Genomic DNA, 17,923 nt, shown 5'->3' with positions numbered 1-17,923 from the left:
AGATGTTGTCAACACGTGACTTTTTGGGGACTTCCTGATAAGCCAGTTAGCCACGCCCCCTGAGGAACTTCCGCATTGTGAGCAGGTGGACCAACAACAACAACAACCACAAGTTGAAAACATCACAAAACAATCGCCTGGATCCCCCATCTTACACCTAAAGGTATGTAATGTCTATGAAAAACAATACTTGATGTTATATATATATTTATTCGTATGTGGCCGAGAGTTACATCCTGGACGTGGTCTTAAATCGCTCGTGATCACAAATAAATATTTGCCTTTAGAGGGGAATCAGTGCTGCTAAATTGTTGCTAAATGTTTAACATTTGTAGCAAATGCCTTTCAAATGGACTGATCGATTGATTAATAACCGAATGGAAACAGACAGGAGATGTTTACGTGCAGCACAGCGATGACGTCAGCAGCTGGCGACAGATCAGGTGGTTAGTAACTATTATTATTATTATTTATTTTCAATACATTCTCGTTTAGTGGTTTCGTTATTTCAAATAAATGTGTTCTTCTGGTACAAATGAAGCTAAGTTATGACTTACGACGCATAAAAAGTTATCCTTCGAACAGAAAGTAGTCTATCGCTCGCATTGCATTGTGGGTAATGTAGTTTGGCGTAGTTCTGGCAGAAGTCGGTGTTTTAAAAGCAGTTTTATTCGGAGTGTACTTGTATTTCCTCCATATTGAAGTTTGAAGAGCAATGTTTTTCAGCAGCATGAAGGTGAGAAAGGTGGAGAAAAGGGTGGACAGCGTGGAGCAGTCTGAAGGTGTGGGCGCCCGTGTCCGCAGAAGCATCGGTCGGAAGGAGGTGGCTGGCCTTGTATTCTTTTTAATATTATTTCCATTCTATAATTCACTTCTTCTTCTCAAATGTTTTTTTTCAGCTGCAAAACTTGGATCCATTTCTGATGTTGGACGAGTTCCGCGTGAACAAGCCAGCAGTTTCCCAGACCACCCTCACCGAGGCTTTGAAACGGTGGGAACTTTACTTCTAAACATTTTAATATTTGACTTCACTTCAAACCATTTCAACTGACGGAAAACTTTCTGTTGACCACAATTGGCTCCATCTTGAATCACTTCAACTGGCGACCAACGAGCAGAATTGATTAAAACACTAGAATAAAATATAACATAAAAATACAATTTAAAAAAATTAATAGAACAAATAAAAAATATATACATAAATAGGAAAAATAGTGTTTCTTAAATGCAATAGCATATATATTTATATATATATATATATATATATATATATATATATATATATATATATATATATATATATATATATATATATATATATATATATATATATATTAAAGATTAAATATATATATATATATATATATATATATATATATATATATATATATATATATACATATATATATATATATATATATATATATATATATATATATATATATATATATATATACATATATATATATATATATATATATATATATTTATTTATTTATATATTTATTTATATATTTATTTATATATATATATATATATATATATATATATATATATATATATATATATATATATATATATATTTATATATTTATTTATTTATATATATATACATATATATATATATATATATATATATATATATATATATATATATATATATATATATATATATATATATATATATATTAAAGATTAAATATATATATATATATATATATATATATGCTATTAATTAAAAAAACAATTCCCCTGCTTGTCAAGGGACTTAAAATCTGACATAGCCTCTGTGTTTTTTCCTGACCTAACGTGTGTGTATATATATATATATATATATATATATATATATATATATATATATATATATATATATATATATATATATGCTATTAATTAAAAAACAAATCCTGTAATACTTAGTTGCAATACACTTTCCCACCACTTGTGGCAGTTCTGGCAATATCAAACAAACAGAAGAAGTCTGAAGCTAAAGAGAAGATTCTTAAGCGCAAAAAATATGATTAAAGTGATGAAGCTGTATATTCGTTAGCATTTTAATTTTATTGACAGTTAAGTTAAGAAACATATCATTATTAATTTGATTAATGTATTTTAGCACACCATAAATGTATTTTTCGTCAGTTATTTATGAGTCCGTTCTTTTGCGGTATATGTGGTTAGTACTTCTTTTCCTAATCAGCCTGACCTAAGCCTAAAGGTGTATCTGTTAAATAAATAATAATCTTTAGTATTATTTGACAAGATGGTATACTGTAAGTAGGTTAGATATAATTATTGATCAAGAATAAAATGACTAATTCAGTGTTAATATTTAAGTGGGCCCCGGGCCCCTGTGTAGTGGAGAAAGTCGAAAAAGTAATGAAATCATGTTTTAAGAAAAAAGTTATTTTTAACAATAATAAATTAGAAAATGTCAAGAAAACAAGAAGAATTCTTCCTGAAGTTGTGTTGTTGACGTCCAAGCACCTGGAAAGTAGCGTGCTGGTTACTTGGAAGGATGACAGCGTTGTGCAGCACGTTAAAGTCATGGCGTGGGAAAGGCTTTATTCCTTTATTTCATTGTTGTCATAAATATGATGGGCATCTTTCAACACAACACTAAAACATCTTCATCAGCCGACCAGACAACTTGACTTGGCAGATGTCCTCTCCCGGTGCGCTCCCAGCATGCATTGCTGCAGGTGTGTTTGCTCACACTCCGATGACTTGAGCGGACATGCAGCTGTGCTGACAGATCACAGGCGGCTCGCAGTCGGGAGCCCAGCTTTCCTCCCTCTTATATTCCTGTCCTGACCCTGAACTCACGGCCAACTTGACCACTATGTGGTGCACAAAACAATCACTTACTGTACGACTGAGGCTGCAACACTCCTTGGCCAGGAACACCAGCGAGGAACTTGTTTTAATCCTTATGGAAGACAAGAACACTTATGTCTTTCCTTTTTATGCATTCTAAAGCATCAATAAACACTAGCAAAAGTCAGCTAATAATGGAGTCAATAGGCCGCGTATAAAGGGTTCATAAAAAAGTATATATGAAGTATCTAGTGACATTCATAATAACATGTAATATATATGTAATGTAGTAACATTCATAATAACATGCAATATATATGTAGTATCTAGTGACATTCATAATAATATATAATATATATGTCATGTAATAACATTCATAATAACATGTAATATATATGTCATGTAGTAACATTCATAATAACATGTAATATATATGTAGTATCTAGTAACATTCATAATAACATGTAATATATATGTCATGTAGTAACATTCATAATAACATTTAATATATATGTCATGTAGTAACATTCATAATAACATGTAATATATATGTCATGTAGTAACATTCATAATAACATAATAACAATAATAACATGTAATATATACATCATGTAGTAACATTCATAATAACATGTGATATATATGTAGTATCTAGTAACATTCATAATAACATGTAATATATATGTCATGTAGTAACATTCATAATAACATGTAATATATATGTAGTATCTAGTAACATTCATAATAACATGTAATTTATATGTCATGTAGTAACATTCATAATAACATGTAATATATATGTCATGTAGTAACATTCATAATAACATGTAATATATACGTAGTATCTAGTAACATTCATAATAACATGTAATATATATGTCATGTAGTAACATTCATAATAACATGTAATATATATGTCATGTCGTAACATTCATAATAACATGTAATATATATGTAGTATCTAGTAACATTCATAATAACATGTATTATATATATATATATATATATATATGTCATGTAGTAACATTCACAATAACATGTAATATATATGTAGTATCTAGTAACATTCATAATAACATGTAATTTATATGTCATGTAGTAACATTCATAATAGCATGTAATATATATGTCATGTAGTAACATTCATAATAACATGTAATATATATGTAGTATCTAGTAACATTCATAATAACATGTAATATATATGTCATGTAGTAACATTCATAATAACATGTAATATATATGTCATGTAGTTACATTCATAATAACATGTGATATATATGTAGTATCTAGTAACATTCATAATAACATGTAATATATATGTCATGTAGTAACATTCATAATAACATGTAATATATATGTCATGTCGTAACATTCATAATAACGTGTAATATATATGTCATGTAGTAACATTCATTATAACATGTAATATATATGTAGTATCTAGTAACATTCATAATAACATGTAATATATATGTCATGTAGTAACATTCATAATAACATGTAATATATATGTCATGTCGTAACATTCATAATAACATGTAATATTTACATATTTTGATCATTTTAAGCATACAGACGCATCACAACGTTCACTTTCCCTTCAACAACAACACGACTACTAATCATGGCAGACTTGATGAGAGACAACAAAGACTACTTTGGGACAAATGATGATCCAGAAACTTCTATTTTTGAGCCTGAATATAGGGAGGATGATCTACAAGTTTTAGAAGCTAAACAGATGCAGCTTTAGTCAAACACTAAGCATCATGTAGCAGTATTGCTAAGTGCTAAAAAAGATATACAAACTATAACAAAACAACCACTTACTGTACAAGGTCTGCTCTCACTGGGATGTTTATATCTTCCCCTTTACACAAACAATTCATCATAATCCTCGCATAAGGTTTAAACAAAATAGTATTTTCGTGTCTTTCTGGCCATCTCCGGGTCTAAGTTGGATGTGAAAGTGTACCAACTTGTGGGTTTATGTCCACAACCTTCTACTATCCAGGTGAGAGACATGATTTATCATCTACAATTAACTTTCACCAACTCAGAGGCCATGCAGCAGCTCAATATGTCAATATAGCAGCATAAGCTAGTTAGCACTAATAGTAGTTCCTCTGTGTTAGCACTCATAATAACAATATGACTAATACTTGTTAATATTCACATGTAAATGGAGTATTGTTGGTGTTTTTTGGGTGTAATAGTGTACTCCTATTAGCTGCATTGTTAGCCACTTCTTACTTGCCGTATTTTACAATTTAGAATGCATAATGATTGTGAATGATAAGCTAATTAACCCCCAAAAAGTGCAGTTCCCCTTTTAGTTTGGTACTCTCTTAAATGTATGTGCAAAGTTGTGTATACACGTCTTGATAACCTAGATAGTCATTTATTGTTGTGTTGCAGTGTGACCACACAATCTTTTTTTTAATTTGTTTTAAATTTTTGTATTTTTGTTTTATTTTAAACAACATAAAAAAAGACACAAGATACACTTACCATTAGTGCATCAACCCAAGAAAACCCTCCCTCCCCCATTCACACTCATCCACACTCATTTACACAAAAGGGGCTGTCTCTTTCTGTTATTAAAAAAGAAAATCTTCTGGTTCCTACAATATAGAATAATACAGTCTGCAAGGGATACAGTCTTTAGACACAATCTTTGTGTTGTGTGGAGAGCACAGATTGTACATTACAATCCCGGACGAGCCCCCAAATGGTTGCGTCTGGCCAGTATTCCCTCTCAGGGAATTAAAGTCACTGGTCAATCCCAAATTCTTTTAGATGACATATATGCAGAGTAAGAAGGACCAGCAAGACAGAATAGGAATATTATCAAGTTTGACTAAAGTTTCAGGAGACCAGCCCACACCAATACATTCAAATCGGCTTCTCGAATTGGTCTAACATTCAAACGGAAGAGACAACTTCTTGCATCCGAAGAAAGCCCCCACCTGTCCTGAAAGGAATACAGCCTCATTGTTCTACTGCAGATAAGATATAAGGGAGTACTCCAACTCCTACAGTGCAAGTCTTCAAGGTAACACACAGTTTACTTGCGGACATAAAATGAAAAAATAGAAAAGAGTACAAATGGAAAAACACTAGCTGCTTTAAACATGACTATGAATAAAGAAAGAACTCTTCAACATATATGCATTCTCCACAGTTGTTATGACAACCTTGAAATATGTGAAATATGAGGAAGTGTGTGCGTGGACGTTGTACATCATGTTGTTCCTCACACCCGCAGGTGACCTACGTGTTGGAGGGGGTCCTGGCCCACGAGGACTTCTGCGGACACTCAGGGAGACTCCAGGCAGGAGATCTGCAAGTACGGAAAATTAGCAAACGTTTTGATTCTGACAATAATCTGGCAGAGCGAAGACAGGAAGCAGCGTGCAGATGAAACTGTATTTAATATAGGAGGGGAAAAAAAGAGTGCAGCTGGGAGTGCACAAGAAGCACGGGGGGAAACTGTTCAATGGCCAACACAGACTACAAGCAGTCACCAAACATATATGAGAAACTAAGTTTTAGCTAGCAGCTGAACCTAAATAGACTTGATTGGTAAAGGAGAACGGGTGTGCTGGCTTTCAAAGTAAAGGTGCTGTCTGGATACAATTATTTTGGTACTGGTGCCTGTACCAAAATGTATTTTGATACTTGTAAAATACTTCAAAAATGTCATTATTTGAACAGAACATCGTGTAAAAATATGTTTCTTTTTTGCAATTAATAAGAATTTTGTCATGAAATAAGCCTAAATGTATTTAGATACTTGTAAAATACTTCAAAAATCTCCTATGGTGTGTAGTGAAGCATGTTGATCTATTCCTCGTCCTGCAGTGATAATGATACTTGTAAGAAACTTACTTTATGTGTCGCCACGGAGGCCAGGATTATAATAATAATAATAATTATAATAGATTTTATTTGTAAAAAGCACTTTACATTGAGTAAACAACCTCAAAGTGCTACAGTGTATTAAAAGAAATTAAATAATAATAAAAAATAAAAAGATAATAAAAAATAAATAAAAATAAAAACTAGAACAGCCAAATAGCTAAAAGTAGTATGCATATATCTAAAAAAAAAAAGATTTTTAAAAAAAGCATCCACAGTCTGTGGTGCCCTCAGGTGGTCAGGGAGAGCGTTCCACAGACTGGGAGCGGCGGAGCAGAAAGCCCGGTCTCCCATTGTTCGTAGCTTTGTCCTCGGGAGGTTGGAGGAGGTTAGCCTGTCTGGAGTGGAGGTGTCGTGTGGAGGATTAGTGATTTACAAGTAGCTAAAACACTGTGGTGGGGCGTTAGCCGCGAGCGGGGTGTATTTTAAAGTAAAGCGGCGTTTATAGCGTCGCCTTCATCGTTAGTTTTGAAGCCAAAATACGTCCGTTCTCCCTCTTCCGTCTCCTCGCTGTTTCTGCTTGTAAGTGCTCTGTGTGTGTGTGTGTTGACTCACTCATGTCACCAGCGGCGGAAAAAGAAAAATACCGGCATTTTCCCAAGGCCGTTTAGTACCTTTTTAACTTCATTAGTACCACGGTACTTTATTAACGCTAGCTGCAAAGAGAAGTAACAGGAAGTGGAACTGAAAAATAAGAGCGCAGGACAGGAAGTAAACAGGAAGTAAAGACAAACACATGACCAAAGTGTCAGGGTACGAAGTATCATGCATTGATGTTCTTGTTTATGTGTCCGTGTTTGTCCACAGTGGATGACTGCAGGGCGGGGAGTGGTCCATGCAGAAATGTGCGCCTCTGAGGAGACCTTGGCGGGTCTGCAGCTGTGGGTCAACTTGGCCAAGAGAGACAAGATGGTGGAACCTGCCTACCAGGAGCTGCTGGCCTCAGACATACCCAAACCCTCCCAGGGAGGAGTCACTGTGGCCGTCATCTCTGGAGAAGCCCTTGGCGTTAAGGTGTGTGTGTGTGTGTGTGTGTGTGTGTGTGTGTGTGTGTGTGTGTGTGTGTGTGTGTGCGTGTGTGTGTGTGTGTGTGTGTGTGTGTGTGTGTGCGTGTGTGTGTGTCTTCCTGTATTTCTACCCTTCTTGAGACATGAAGAAGGAAAAGTATCTTCCATATGAGGAGGTGTGAACAAGTGATGACATAAATCAATAACATTGCATCTAATATAGAATGTCTCATTTTGCACCCCTGCTGATGAAATCTACCAAAATGAGGGTGGTCCCAAAAAAAATTGACTGTCAACATATGAAATAACTAGTGTGTGTAAAAAAGTTGAAGTGTTCCCCCTCTGGCCAACATATGAAATAACAAGTGTGTGTGTAAGAATTTGAAATTTGCTTCCTTTGGCCAAAATTAATAAAACAAATAAATAAATATGTAAATAAAGACCAGTGTTTCCCATAAACTGTCAAGATACCTGTGGCGGTGGGGGCGTGGCTATGGGCGTGGTCACCATCGAGTAATTTGCATAATTTACTACAATGATTTGATTTTCTCTAAAAAGGCTCAAAAAATGTATACTTACTAATTAATAATAACAGTTTTGTTTTAAACGTCCATCCATCCATCCATTTTACAATATAATTACAACACTTTATGTACATATTTATATACAGATTTGAACAATAAGTTATTCACTGAAATATATTTATTAATTGTGGTTCTTACAAAAAAATATATCTTATAAAATATAAAAGCTAAAATGTCTCAAAGCTCTGCCCCTTTAATTAGTGCATACTAAATAATTTAACTTTAGCCTACTACTACAAGCATATTATTTACCAGCAACATAAAGTGAAACAGAGGCAGAGGTGTCCTGCCACAGTCAGTAACAAATAAACAGAAAACAGTAGTGGTCAAATACAAATAAGGCAACAAGAGAAGTATCCTACACTTCTCTTTTGTAAAGTAAATGTGAACAGCCTATATGGGCATCTACATCTACATCTACATCTACATCTACATCAACTATATGATTTGCCTGAGAAGCTGGAGAGGACCAAAAAAAAATATTTTATTTTTATTTTTTTTAAATATATATTTTTTAAATTATTTTTTTTTATTTGTGGCGGACGTAATTCTTTTGTGGCGGGCCGCAACAAATAAATGAATGTGTGGGAAACCCTGAAGACATACTGTAATAACTTGAAGTAAATAATGAAGATTAAAAACCAATTACAAACAAAAAATTAAATACAAACATTACTTTTTAATGCAAAATGGGGACATTTGTCGTATACAATTCTGACTTGTATCACAATATTGCCGATTTTTTTGTTGTTCTTGTAAAATAGTGACATTTTTTGAGTAAAATGATGACTTTTGTCATACTTTTTCCAAGTAAAGTTCCCATTATTATTATAATATTGCCAACATTTTAAAGTTTTCTTATAAAATTGTGACTTTTGTGGAGTAAAATGACGACTCTTTTCATAAAATTGCCCACATTTTAAGCTTTTCTTGTAAAATTGCGACTGTTGTTGAGTAAAATTCCAACTTTTATCATAATATTGCACAAATGTTCCGTTTTTCTTGTCACATTTTGACTTGCGTTGAGTAAAATGAGGACTTTTATTATAATACTGACAACATTCTAAGTTTTTCTTGTGAAATTACAACTCATTTTTCACAACAAGCTTTTTCATATTTGCATAGTATGTATATATTATTAATGTTGTAAATACACTTCTTTATATATCTAGAAAGGCTGGTCCTAAAGAGGGAGGCTTTTTTCTCAGCTCTCAAGAAGGTAACAAATACAAGAATGTGTGTGTGTGTGTGTGTGTGTGTGTGTGTGTGTGTTGACATTATTTGGGTATTGATTTTTGTGGTTCCTTTATAGTCTCCGGTCTTCACCAGGACCCCGACCATGTACCTGGACTTTGTGCTGCAGGCAGGAGCCCAGCACCAGCAGCCGGTCCCTGCAGGTGAGTGAGCAGAGGCTCCTTTCCTAAACACCTGGAAATATACCTGCACGGTAGATCCATTACTTGGTGCTTTTAATTTGAAAAAAACTATCGATAAGCTACGCGGTGGAAGTAAGTAAGTAGTAAGTACACAGGAACATGTGTACTTACTACTAGAACCATAAACCTGCACCAGCCTGCAGCTAGTTGTACTCAATCTAATCAACAGAATGCTAGTTCTACCCAGTAGTAGTAGAAAGTACACAAGAACACATGCTTACTTACTAATTATACCCAGTAAAGGTGGTGAGTACACAAGACCACATGTGTACTTAGTATTTCTGCCCAGTATTTACTACTCCTTACATACTACTTCTACCTGGTAGGAGCAGTAAATACTTTGAGGTAAGTAAGTAGTACGTTCACAGGAACACATGAGTATTGACTACTTCTATTGTGTGGAAGTATAGTAAGTACACAGGAACACATGTGTACTTGATATAGTACTTACACCCAGTAAAATGAGTAAGTAAATAAGAACACACGTGTACTTACGAATTCTACACAGTAGAAGTAATAAGTGCAAAATAACATATGTGTACTTACTACTTCTCCCTTGTAGAAGCAGCAAGTACACAGGAAAACGTCTGTACTAACTACTTCTACCCATTAATTACTACTTCTTTCTTGTTACTTCTACCCGGTAGAAGGAGTAAGTTCACAGGAACACACGCGTATTGACTATCTATACTGTGTAGAATTATAGTAGGAACACATATGTACTTACTACTTCTACCCAGTACAAGTAATAAGTGGACAGGAATACATGTGTACTTACTACTTCTACTTTGTAGTAGTAGTAGTAAGTACACAGGAACACATGTGTACTTACTTCTTCTCCTTTGTAGAAATAGTAAGTGCACAGGAAACATGTGTACTTACTACTTCTACTTTGTAAAAGTAGTATGTAGACAGGAATACATGTGTACTTACCACTTCTACAGGACAGGAGTACATGTGTACTTACTACTTCTACAGGACAGGAGTACATGTGTACTTACTACTTCTACATGACATGAATACATGTGCACTTACTACTTCTACAGGACTAATTGACTAATTGTGTGTCGCAGGATGTTAGATATAAATAATGACTGATTGTGTGTCGCAGGATGTTAGATATAAATAATGACTAATTGTGTGTTGCAGGATGTTAGATATAAATAATGACTAATTGTGTGACGCAGGATGTTAGATATAAATAATGACTAATTTTGTGTCGCAGGATGTTAGATATAAATAATGACTGATTGTGTGTCGCAGGATGTTAGATATAAATAATGACTAATTGTGTGACGCAGGATGTTAGATGTAAATAATGACTAATTGTGTGTTGCAGGATGTTAGATATAAATAATGACTAATTGTGTGACGCAGGATGTTAGATATAAATAATGACTAATTGTGTGACGCAGGATGTTAGATGTAAATAATGACTAATTGTGTGTCGCAGGATGTTAGATATAAATAATGACTGATTGTGTGTTGCAGGATGTTAGATATAAATAATGACTAATTGTGTGTTGCAGGATGTTAGATATAAATAATGACTAATTGTGTGTCGCAGGATGTTAGATATAAATAATGACTAATTGTGTGACGCAGGATGTTAGATATAAATAATGACTAATTGTGTGACGCAGGATGTTAGATATAAATAATGACTAATTGTGTGACGCAGGATGTTAGATATAAATAATGACTAATTGTGTGTTGCAGGATGTTAGATATAAATAATGACTAATTGTGTGACGCAGGATGTTAGATATAAATAATGACTAATTGTGTGTCGCAGGATGGACCGCCTTCATTTACACTTTATCAGGATCACTTCATGTCGGTGAGTTCACTTGTCAAACACTTTCACACTCAACATGGATTTATTGCACTTCTGAAGTATTATGTTCATGAATATTTTCCTGTGATGATTGCAGTACAATATGAAGTTATGAAGTATAATGTTCATGAGTATTTACCTGTGATGAATGGGTGATGATTTGTTTGATAATTCACGTCATTGTTCCCGCAGTGGAAACAAGACTTGATTGTGCGGGTCACAGTTCCACAAATGGGACAGTTTAGTCAGTAAGAATAGTTGTAGTTATATTGTAAAACTCACAAACGTTGCATGAATCTATACAAGTAAAAACGCTATGGACGGCTAGGAGACCAACTGCAATAATTCTACCGTCGAGAGAGAACCTGCAGTGAGTGAACTCGTCCAAAAGATGGCACCATAGCAGCACAAACAATAACACATTTTCCGTGTTGTTGCTTTGTTTGTTTTGGAACTGTTTCAATCATGGCCGGCGCCAAAGAAAATCCATAAATTCGTGCCACCATTTTATAGGCCGCAGGGTTCAAAGCGTAGGAAAAAAGTAGCGGAATTTGCGGTAAGTTTGGATTTTGCATTTTGTTGCATTTGGCCGTCTACACGTCTCACTTTTGTCCCTGCAAAGTGTCGTGTGCCTGAGGTGAACCCCTGAAGAACCGTATCAGGACCCTAAAGAACCGTATCAGGACCCTGAAGAACCGCATTAGAACCCTAAAGAACCGTATCAGGACCCTAAAGAACCGTATCAGGACCCTAAAGAACCGTATCAGGACCCTAAAGAACCGCATTAGAACCCTAAAGAACCGTATCAGGACCCTAAAGAACCGTATCAGGACCCTAAAGCACCGCATTAGAACCCTAAAGAACCGTATCAGGACCCTAAAGAACCGCATTAGAACCCTAAAGAACCGTATCAGGACCCTAAAGAACCGTATCAGGACCCTAAAGAACCGCATTAGAACCCTAAAGAACCGTATCAGGACCCTAAAGAACCGTATCAGGACCCTAAAGAACCGTATCAGGACCCTAAAGAACCGCATTAGAACCCTAAAGAACCGTATCAGGACCCTAAAGAACCGTATCAGGACCCTAAAGAACCACTTTAGAACCCTAAAGAACCGTATCAGGACCCTAAAGAACCGTATCAGGACCCTAAAGAACCGCATTAGAACCCTAAAGAACCGTATCAGGACCCTAAAGAACCGTATCAGGACCCTAAAGAACCGTATCAGGACCCTAAAGAACCGTATCAGGACCCTAAAGAACCGCATTAGAACCCTAAAGAACCGTATCAGGACCCTAAAGAACCGTATCAGGACCCTAAAGAACCGCATTAGAACCCTAAAGAACCGTATCAGGACCCTAAAGAACCGTATCAGGACCCTAAAGAACCGCATTAGAACCCTAAAGAACCGTATCAGGACCCTAAATAACCGTATCAGGACCCTAAAGAACCGCATTAGAACTCTAAAGAACCGTATCAGGACCCTAAATAACTGTATCAGGACCTTAAAGAACCGTATCAGGACCCTAAAGAACCGTATCAGGACCCCTTGAGGAGGAGAGAGTCCTGCCAGGTTCTTGAGTTGTAAATAATGACAAGTGACCAGACTAGAAGATGAATAATGTCTTCTTCATAAAAGAAGTACTAACTACTGTCATGCCAGCACTGAAAGGTCAGAACCATCTCTAAAACGGTTGCCCGTCTCTCATGCTTTTGTCCACCCAGGTTGCTGCCTTGACAGGTATCGAAACTGGTCAATAGTTTGTACTATTAGTGTGTACAAGTATACAATAGTGTGTACTGTTAGTGTTTCCAAAGTATAAAATAGTGTGTACTATTAGTGTGTCCAAAGTATAAAATAGTGTGTACTATTAGTGTGTACAAAGTATGAAATAGTGTGTACTATTAGTTTGTAAAAAAGTATAAAATAGTGTGTACTATTAGTGTGTACAAAGTATAAAATAGTGTGTACTATTAGTGTGTATAAGGTAGTACAAAAATAGTGTGTACTATTAGTGTTTACAAAGTAGTACAAAAATAGTGTGTACTATTGGTGTGTACAAAGTAGTACAAAAATAGTGTGTACTATTAGTGTGTACAAAGTAGTACAAAAATAGTGTGTACTATTAGTGTGTACAAAGTAGTACAAAAATAGTGTGTACTATTAGTGTGTACAAAGTAGTACAAAAATAGTGTGTACTATTAGTGTGTACAAAGTAGTACAAAAATAGTGTGTACTATAATTATGTACAATGTATCGAAACTGAAGGTTAACTTGACTTCTAAGGTGTTTTTATGCGACCAAAAAATGAATTTGACAGTAAACTCAAGTTTACAGTAATGTACTGTAAAAACAACAATCAGAGATTTGACGCTAATAAAACGTCAGCTCAGTCGCCAACATTTTACGATAAAAAACAATTTAATTTTAGTAATTATTTTCTTAAATGTATTTATTTTATAGTATGTTTTATTATTATTTTATTTTTATTTTTATTCTGACTACTGAGCTGCCAGTTTTCTAAAAAAAAATAAAAAAATAAATCACAATATAATTTTTACAGTCCTCAGACTGTGACTTTGGATCGACATTGGCAATGAAAAATGAGTTCCAACCGCAATAACACTCCCCTTCTCTCTTCACGTGTTTGTAACATTTCATTGATTGATCAAATCTTGGACTAAAAAGCTAATAATAAAACAACAAGAAACAAAGTTTACTCTTCAGGCTGAGTGGCTTTGAGGTCCAGGTTCTTATTTTGTACATGACAAAGCTGCAAATCAGGACACGTTTAAAAAAAAAACACTGAAACTTGGAAGCTTAAATTGAAAAGTTTCAGTTATCTGAGACTGAAAGAAAAAGTAAACATGGTTTTATTTCCCTCCCTTCACTTCCTGTGAAGATTGGACTCCCACAGATTGTTGATGTCGACTAAAAACACGCTGCAGTGTTGTTGCAGCTGGACGCAAAGAACGGCTTCCTGCTCAGTGAGAGGAAATCCTTCTTACACCAAATCTGCTTCTTAGTTCCAAAAACGAGGTCATCTCCTCGCACAAAATGTTTGATTAGTGACCAACAAAGCAAGTAAAGTTGCTCTCAGACACATTTGAGTTCAGAGTTGGACACGCCCACTTCACTCTGTGTACTGTAGTTAGATGATTGGTTCAGAGAGTTGGACACGCCCACTTCACTCTGTGTACTGTAGTTAGATGATTGGTTCAGAGAGTTGGACACGCCCACTTCACTCTGTGTACTGTAGTTAGATGATTGGTTCAGAGAGTTGGACACGCCCACTTCACTCTGTGTACTGTAATGAGATGATTGGTTCAGAGAGTTGGACACGCCCACTTCACTCTGTGTACTGTAATGACATGATTGGTTCAGAGAGTTGGACACGCCCACTTCACTCTGTGTACTGTGGTTAGATGATTGGTTCAGAGAGTTGGACACGCCCACTTCACTCTGTGTACTGTAATGAGATGATTGGTTCAGAGAGTTGGACACGCCCACTTCACTCTGTGTACTGTAATGAGATGATTGGTTCAGAGAGTTGGACACGCCCACTTCACTCTGTGTACTGTAATGAGATGATTGGTTCAGAGAGTTGGACACGCCCACTTCACTCTGTGTACTGTAATGAGATGATTGGTTCAGAGAGTTGGACACGCCCACTTCACTCTGTGTACTGTGGTTAGATGATTGGTTCAGAGAGTTGGACACGCCCACTTCACTCTGTGTACTGTAATGAGATGATTGGTTCAGAGAGTTGGACACGCCCACTTCACTCTGTGTACTGTAATGAGATGATTGGTTCAGAGAGTTGGACACGCCCACTTCACTCTGTGTACTGTAATGAGATGATTGGTTCAGAGAGTTGGACACGCCCACTTCACTCTGTGTACTGTAATGAGATGATTGGTTTCTTTGCAGGCCCAGTTGAGTCGCAGCAGGAAGTAGCAGCTCATCACACACTTTTGTTTGGAGATGGAGATTGTGTCATGTTACACAACAAGGTGAAAATACATACATATTATATATATATATATATATATATATATATATATATATATATATATATATATATATATATATATATATATATATATACACACACATGTAAAATGTGTGATATCATGTGTGATACAAGCAGTCCTGCAGAGTGTTTAGTTGTGTGTGATATCATGTGCGATACAAGCAGTCCTGCAGAGTGTTTACTTGTGTGTGATATCATGTGCAATACAAGCAGTCACGTGCAGTGTTTACTTGTTTGTGATATCATGTGCGATACAAGCAGTCCTGCAGAGTGTTTACTTGTGTGTGATATCATGTGCAATACAAGCAGTCACGTGCAGTGTTTACTTGTTTGTGATATCATGTGCGATACAAGCAGTCACGTGCGGTGTTTACTTGTTTGTGATATCATATGGGATACAAGCAGTCCCGCAGCATATTTACTTGTGTGTGATATCATGTACGATACAAGCAGTCCTGCAGAGTGTTTACTTGTGTGTGATATCATGTGCGATACAAGCAGTCCTGCAGAGCGTTTACTTGTGTGTGATATCATGTGCGATACAAGCAGTCCTGCAGAGTGTTTACTTGTGTGTGTGATATCATGTGCGATATAAGCAGTCCTGCAGAGTGTTTACTTGTGCGTGATAACATGTGCGATACAAGCAGTCAGTCCTGCTGTCACATGTTAGTGACTTGTCTTTTCTCCTCAGGGGTCTGAGGTGTCACGGTTTGTTCTGGTGGCAGGAGAACCCATAGGAGAAGCGGTGGTCCAGCACGGTGAGTCCTGACATCTCCTTGTGAGACCAGTGGTGACATCATCTTCTTGTGATACTAGTGGTGACATCATCTTCTTGTGGGACCAGTGGTGACATCATCTTAGTGGATAATGTCAAGTGTGTGTTTGCACTTCAGGGCCGTTTGTGATGAGCTCGCAGGAAGAGATCCTGCAGGCTGTCAGAGACTACACCACTTATTCGAATGGCTTCCAACGTGCTCTCAAGTGGACATCTAGCATCTCACACTCCTCATAGCACACCCATGCGATATCAGGACTCATACACACTTGTATCATTTAGTAGTGAATGTTTGACCAAGTAAAACTAGTCAAACAGACAACAATACTAACTATGAAAAACATATTTATTATTAACTGTCTGGAATGGACTTATGCTGTCTTGAAGTTGAAGTGGAGTGGTTATTATTTTTTGTTTTGTGTGACAGCGAGTCACCACAATCATTTATGAAGTTAAGCTAGTAAGTAGTAAGTTGAATGATGCGGACACGTTTGTTACTGGGTACTTTAGACTTTGTGTGTGTAGTAATATGTAACTATAATTATTTGATACTTGTTTATATTGACTAATGTTTAATTGTTCAATGATTATGACCTACAGTATGTCTAGCTTGTGTGCTTAGCTGTTGTGTAGCTGCTCGCTCCTATAGCCTAGCATGTTTACCTTTTGTAAATGACTTTAGTCAAATAGAATAAATGTTGTGTTTATTGGACAACATTTAGATATTGATTTTTTTTTCTTCAAATGATGGTTTCATTTTAACAATAGTACATCATTTTTTTCCTCATTAAATTATCACATTTCATTCCCACAATTCTACATTTTTAATTTCATTGTTTTATTTTATTAATTCAACAATAAGTCTCTTAGAATATCATTATCACTGGAGGATGAGAACGAGCTAAACATGCCACACTACACACCATAGGAGGACATGCTAACTGCTAAACTAGTGCGGACACAAATATCGACAGTAATGATACCAAGTATAGTATCAGTGTATGGTCGATATTTTTTATTTTCACAAAATCGTTTTGGGTATTGGGTTGATATCCAAAATTCGTAGTATCCCCCAAAACGTATGTTAAGTATCAAACAAGTGCTCATCACATTTGAACAGAAGTGTGGATAAACATGTTAAAACAGGAAGTAGACAAATATAAACATGATAAAACAGGAAGTAGACAAATATAAACATGTTAAAACAGGAAGTAAACAAATATAAACATGTTAAAACAGGAAGTAAACAAATATAAACATGTTAAAACAGGAATTAAACAAATATAAACATGTTAAAACAGGAAGTTAACAAATATAAACATGTTAAAACAGGAAGTAAACAAATATAAACATGATAAAACAGGAAGTAAACAAATATAAACATGTTAAAACAGGAATTAAACAAATATAAACATGTTAAAACAGGAAGTTAACAAATATAAACATGTTAAAACAGGAAGTAAACAAATATAAACATGATAAAACAGGAAGTAGACAAATATAAATAT

At 35.3% G+C, this 17,923-nt stretch overlaps 1 protein-coding gene across 1 annotated transcript in view; it reads left to right on the top strand.

Moving 5' to 3' along the window:
• The first annotated feature begins 35 nt into the window (after window positions 1-35).
• Window positions 36-17,923, top strand: part of pir (pirin) — an 18,814-nt gene continuing 926 nt past the window's right edge. The window contains 11 exon segments of the mRNA XM_062069885.1: window positions 36-163; window positions 727-823; window positions 900-954; window positions 957-991; window positions 6,089-6,169; window positions 7,549-7,755; window positions 9,645-9,729; window positions 11,564-11,608; window positions 15,538-15,620; window positions 16,332-16,398; window positions 16,534-17,923. The exon segment at window positions 16,534-17,923 is cut by the window's right edge and continues 926 nt beyond it. Coding sequence (XP_061925869.1) covers window positions 731-823; window positions 900-954; window positions 957-991; window positions 6,089-6,169; window positions 7,549-7,755; window positions 9,645-9,729; window positions 11,564-11,608; window positions 15,538-15,620; window positions 16,332-16,398; window positions 16,534-16,652 — 870 coding nt within the window. The 5' untranslated portion in view covers window positions 36-163; window positions 727-730 and the 3' untranslated portion in view covers window positions 16,653-17,923.

This window comes from Entelurus aequoreus, linkage group LG02, assembly GCF_033978785.1.
Source record: "Entelurus aequoreus isolate RoL-2023_Sb linkage group LG02, RoL_Eaeq_v1.1, whole genome shotgun sequence".
In the NCBI taxonomy this organism is placed as follows: domain Eukaryota; kingdom Metazoa; phylum Chordata; class Actinopteri; order Syngnathiformes; family Syngnathidae; genus Entelurus; species Entelurus aequoreus.
This window is presented reverse-complemented; position numbering and strand designations above follow the sequence as displayed.